At 57.4% G+C, this 5,959-nt stretch overlaps 1 protein-coding gene across 1 annotated transcript; it reads right to left on the reverse strand.

The window, feature by feature from the left end:
• Window positions 1–1,413: 1,413 nt before the first annotated feature.
• LOC137672744 (protocadherin beta-15-like) lies at window positions 1,414–5,402 on the reverse strand. Its single transcript, XM_068417139.1, has 2 exons — window positions 2,960–5,402; window positions 1,414–1,533 (listed from the first exon to the last, which is right to left on the reverse strand). Exons 1-2 carry the CDS (start codon window positions 5,396–5,398, stop codon window positions 1,414–1,416), a joined length of 2,559 nt encoding a protein of 852 aa, XP_068273240.1. The 5' UTR covers window positions 5,399–5,402.
• Window positions 5,403–5,959: the final 557 nt, after the last annotated feature.

Consider the following 5,959-nt stretch of genomic DNA (forward strand, 5'->3'; position numbering starts at 1 on the left):
TAAAACCAACCGTAGGCCAAGTGCAGCACTAGATGCATTGGAAACGTGTCTTCTTTCCTCATTCGTGTCATGCAAAAATAACAGTGACACCTGGAATCCCTTTGCTTTGTGCCCTTGCCAGTGCTCCTGGGTCTTGGCACCTCTGGCAGACGAAGGTGTATTTGCTTCTCTGCAACTTAACCCTTAGCAGCAGGGAACAGACACAAGCTGAGAAGAGCTTCGTTACAGGTGTCCAGCATCCAGAGGGAGCTGGGCCATGAACCACAGCAGCGATCGCCATGTAGGTCCCTGCAGTAATTGTCGGGCGGGTTTCTGGAATGGACCGAGGTTATTCCCACGATTCACAACCTCTGAGGCTGGGAGCCCTCGTGAAGGGGCTGGGGGCAGCATCTCTCGCACCTCAACTTGGCTCGGAAAAGCCCCCTCCACCTTGCTCCGACTTCTGAGAGCGGCCCACATTCCAGGTCACTCTGATTGCCCCTGCAGAAAATCCACTCCAAAGGCACGGTTTGATTTATTTTTGGGGTGGCTTTTCCTTGGTGATAACCGTGACAAGTGATCTTGGAGACAGCACACTCACCCGAGGGAGTTCCAAATAGGTTTTATTGTTTTCTGTCATCAGGCATTTGACTCTTAAAAATGTGTGAGTGACAGGAAAGATCACATTACTTTATAGATCAATAGCGATTATAGGAAAAGAAAACAGAAAGCTTCTTGACGCCCTATATTCTACAGTGCTTTACATTTATTGTGAACCTCTTAGCCTATTTTACTGTGAAAAACAAACTACTTCTAGTTCTCTACTACATTATCCTCACAAACACGGCAATGTTCGTTTCAACTTTACTTTATGAAAACAAAAAAAAGAATACACTGCTCAAAGCCCACTCTTACAGTACAGAGAACCTGTAAACTCCTGGTCAAACATGCCAAGTGTGCCAATGCCAGCCGTTTCTAGTGTAATCAGCTTCTGTTTGGTATTAAGGAATAACTTTGCAAGCACCACTTAATTTTCCTTCATATCTGTTTGGCCTGGTATTGAACAGACTGCAGAAAATTAAGACATTATTACAGACCCTCTCCATAAGAAAAAACAATGCAGGAAAGGTGATGCAGGAAGAAGTTACCTTGAAGATCTGCTTCCAGTTTTCAGGACTTCCCTTAACATTTAGAAGCAGTAGCACTCTCACAATCATACATCAAGCCTCGGTATAATCAACATGCAACAGTCCTCCTCCTCCATCCATATCACAATTACAAAATACCTACATGAATAAAGCACTGCTCAAGAGGAGAGTGGTTTTCCTCTCTCACAGAGCAGCCTTGTACCTCCCTGGTACTTTTTTTGGTGAGTGTTTGGTCTCTTCATTCTCTTTTCCCTGTGAGGACAGACACGCTTGTCTTTCTCCTCACTTACTGCTGGGTGAGCCAAGGGTTTGGATCAGAATTGACATTGAACTCCATGCCCCTGTTTGCAGGGCAAGCTGCTTCCGCAGGTCTGGGACCCGTGTCTTCGGAGAGGGGAGCTCTGCCCTGCAACGAACAGAGAGTGGAGGTTGTAATTTGGGCGTTGAGGGTAAGCAGGTACCTGCGAGAAGGTGAGGGGACATGTCTTACACGACTGTGTGTGTGGCACCACTCTTCTCTAGCCAGAGCCAAAGAGGAGGTTAGACAGGGCGGTGGGTCTTTGACATGAACGGGGACAATCTAAAGCCAGAAACCATCCTCCAATGTGGGCATCACAAAAGTACGACTGCAAACCTTTGATGAGTCCGAGGGAGTAATTTAAGAGGGTAAGAGCCCCAAATGAAACCACTTTCTCACAAACAGTAAATGTGGTTTAACGTTGATATATCAAGACGAGTCCTTGTCTCCCCTTTGGCTACTGCGACTGAGGTGCTGGGAACCTGCAGTAAAGTGAGTCCAAGTCCTCAGTGGTCAGGAAATATGAAAATGTTAAGGAGTGACTGTAAGATGGTGCTTGTGGACCTTCAGCCTCATATATGTTAATCTTGTGGACTCTTGTGAAGTGCTAGATGGGTCCCCGGAAACTACTAACCCCATGTTAAAGGGGAACTTGGACTCAGTGGGCGAGTGAGGAGAGAAAGAGATGTTTCAATGATCACCCCTTGTCTCCTCAACGCTCTGTGAACAGCTGGGCTTTAAAGTGCTTCTCAGCCATGACTCGCTTTAAGTTCACAGCAGCATTGGGAAGAGAAGTGCTGGTACGGTCAGGAGGCACCTGGCTGGGTCAGGAAAGGACTGGGAGGTTGCATTGTAAAGCCCTGATAACCACATTTTTTGGCCACTACTGTCCATCCAAGCCACAAAAATAGAAGAGAACTTAACGGCAGAGCTGCCCACCTCCGTGGCCTCCAGCAGCTTGTCAGACAGCTTGAGTTCAGCACTGCCACCACCCTGGGGAACGGCGCTTGGCAGCGCCGAGCACCAGCTCCTAACAGCAGTGCAGGGGACGGTGTCAGTGATGTGACAGCCCTTTGCACCGTTGTCCCCGCAGTCCTTGTTCATTCTGGACAGGACCACTACACAGTGGCTCTACAGAGTGCCTGCACAGGACCCACTGTGTGGCTCTGACATCCATCCCTCTACATCTCATCTTCCCATGGTCCAGATGCCTCCCCCTTTGTGGTGACACCGAAGACTTGACATAACACTAATACTCAGGGCACAGAGCTGGGTGCAGAGAGGCGCGGTCAGTCAGCACTCGGGATGCAGCTGAGCCATGCCGGATCCTCCCGGGAGGTCCCCACCAGCGGCTTTGAGCCCGTCTCTACCCTCTCCTCCCACCCCACTGGCTCCTCTCCGCCCACCCCAGTACCTCCCCCACCACTACACATCATCATTACTCCTTGTTGCCAGGGGTGAGCACACCCCCCCCGTCCACCGCACTTCTCCCTCCCCGCTCCCGCCATGGCCTCGGCCCGCCCAGGCCCCTCACCTGTGCAGCCCAGTCGCCTTCTTCCCCGACGGTGGCCGCCTCTTGCGAGCACATCGAGCTGCGCTGCTCGCCCGCGCCGGGGGGCAGCCCGGCGGGGAAGCAGGGCAGGAGGGGCCTCAGGAAGCGAAAGTCGCTGTTGACGGTGCCGGCGGCGAAGCAGACGTCGTAGACGTAGCTGCGGGGCAGGGAGCCCGCGGTACTGTCCGTGGGAGCCTTGGGGAACGTGGGCAAGCTCTCGGCCTCGCTCCGCCTGGCCCGCCGCACCTTCAGCACCACGGCGGCCACGGCGGTGGCCAGCAAGAGCGCCGACACGCAGGCCAGGCAGCCGATGAGGTAGAGGGTGAGCGGCCCGTCGGGCTCGGCGGCCGGCGCCTCCTCGCTCACCCGCAAATGGGCGTCGGAGAAGCCGCTGACCAGGGCGATGGCGAGGCTGGCGGTGGCCGAGCGCGGCGGCTGCCCGCTGTCCCGCACCAGCACGACGAGGCGGTGCCGTGCCGCGTCCCTCTCCGCCACGGCCCGCGCTGTGCGCACCTCGCCGCTGTGCAGCCCCACGCGGAACAGCCCCGGCTCCGTCGCCTTCGCCAGCTCGTACGACAGCCACGCGTTCTGCCCCGCGTCCGCGTCCACCGCCACCACCTTGGCCACCAGGTAGTCCGCCCGCGCCCAGCGCGGCACCAGCTCGCCCGCCGCCGCGCTGCTCTCGGCGGGCGGGTGCAGCACGACGGGCGCGTTGTCGTTGGCGTCCCGCACCACCACGCGCAGCACCGCCTGGGCGCTCAGCGCCGGCGACCCGCCGTCCGTGGCTCGCACCGCCACCTCCAAGGCGCGCACCTCCTCGTAGTCCAGCGGCCGGAGGATATAAACGTCCCCACTTTCAGAGTTGACCGACACGTCGGGCTGCTCCTTGCCCTCCTGCCGCACCAGCGCGTAGTTTACGCGGGCGTTTTTGCCCGCGTCGGCGTCCGTGGCGTTCACGCTGCCGATGCGGAGCATGGGGCTGTTGTTCTCCGTGACCGACATGGTGTAAAGCTCCTGGGTGAACTGCGGGGGATTGTCGTTCACGTCCGAGATCTGCACGAAGATGTTTTCCCGAGAGCTCAGCCGCGCCGTGCCCCAGTCCGTGGCTGTGACCGTGATGTTATACTCCGCCGTCCTCTCCCTGTCCAGCGCCGCGGTTGTTCTCAGTTCGTAGTAATTATCAAAAGTGGGGGTGAGACTGAAGGGCAAGTCCCCGTCGATCGAGCACTCGGTCCTGCCGTTGTCCCCGGAGTCCTGGTCCCGCACACTGAACAGGGCCACGACGGTGCGGGGCGGGGCGTCCTCGGGAATGGAGGCGGTGAGGGAGGTGAGCGCTATCTCGGGGGCGTTGTCATTCACGTCCAGGACCTCCACCTGCACCTTGCAGTGCGCAGACAGGCCCCCGCCGTCGGTGGCTTTCACCAGCATCTCGTGAATTTTCCCTTCCTCGAAGTCCAGGTTGCCCGCGACCCGAATCTCCCCGGTGACAGGGTTCAGCTCGAAGAGCTGCCGGGACCCCTCCGACGTCTGCGTGAAGGCGTACCGCACTTTCCCGTTGGACCCTTCGTCGGGATCCGCGGCCGCCACTCTGACCACCAGCTGCCCCGCGGGGCTGTTCTCGGCCAGGCGCACCTCGTAGACCTCCCGAGAGAACACTGGCATGTTGTCATTGGCATCCAGCACCACGATGCGGACCTGAGCCGTGCCCGACCTGGCTGGCGAGCCCCCGTCCGTGGCCGTGAGCACTAAATTCAGCTCTCGCTGCTCTTCGCGGTCCAGCTGACGCTCCAGGACGAGCACCGGGTATTTTGCTCCACCGTTCCCTGTTCCGAGAGCGAGGGAGAAATGCGAATTGGACGCGAGGCTGTAGTTCTGCAAACCGTTACTGCCCACGTCCTTGTCCCGGGCGCCTTCCAGGGGGAAACGGGACCCGGGAGATGTCGTTTCCATAATCTCTAAAACCATCTCCTTCTCCGGGAACACGGGGGAGTTGTCGTTGATGTCACGAACCTCCACCTCCCCTCGGATCAGCTGCAAGGGATTTTCAAAGAATATCTTAAAGAAGAGCGTGCAGGTATCGCTCTGCGGACAGATCTGCTCTCGGTCCAGCGACTCCTTTGCCGTCAGGACCCCGGTGCTCGGATTGAGGCGGAAAAACTGCTCGTTCCCCTCGGACACCACGCGGGCCTTGCGAGCTGCCAGCTGGCTCGGAGCAACCCCCAGCTCCTTCGCAATATCGGCGACAAACGAGTCCCTCTCCATTTCCTCCGCCACAGAATAGCGGAGCCTTTCGGCCCCGCTCTGACACACGCAAACGCACAGAATAAACACCATCACTTGCCTCTTGCTGTCTCCGCTCCGTCTCCCGCACGCCCTTCTTCTGCAGAAAAGCCATCCCCCGGCCTCCGCGGGTCCCAGCATCGTGAAGCAGCGTCCGAGGCAGAGCGGTGTTTGGCAGGAATCCCGGGGTAAGGGGGTCTGAAAAGCCCCCGAGCACCCCGACTCCGCGCTCCTCCGCCCTTCCCGAGCAGCTCTCACGGCTTTTTTTGTCTGCCTGTGCCTGCAAAGCCGGGGCGGGCACAGGAACCTGCCTCTCCGTGGCCAACATCCCCACCCAGTGTCGCAAGGCGGAATAGATCCTCTGCCTTCTCTGTCGGGACAGCGCTGCTGCTATGGAGTTTGCAGCTTGAACCTGCACTCTGCGGGCTAAACCGTAGCCAAAAAGTTCCGTGTAAATGCTCTCTTCACTCGGAAGCAGGCTGCTCTGGGTATCACTTCCCAGCTCGCAACCGTAAACTCTTCCTACACAGCTCTTGGTTTTCCTCCTTGTTGTGCAGGTATTGCAAGAGCTGCTGCTTCCACAGGATGCACTGCGGCATTTTTCCTTCTCTTCTCCACTTGTTAATCAGCACAGGACAATTAGCAAGTGGGGCGGGTCAGCGAAGCACCGCTGTTGTATATGGGAGCTGGTGCCAGAGAGCT

The sequence above is a fragment of the Nyctibius grandis genome, chromosome 22, assembly GCF_013368605.1.
Source record: "Nyctibius grandis isolate bNycGra1 chromosome 22, bNycGra1.pri, whole genome shotgun sequence".
Taxonomy (NCBI): domain Eukaryota; kingdom Metazoa; phylum Chordata; class Aves; order Nyctibiiformes; family Nyctibiidae; genus Nyctibius; species Nyctibius grandis.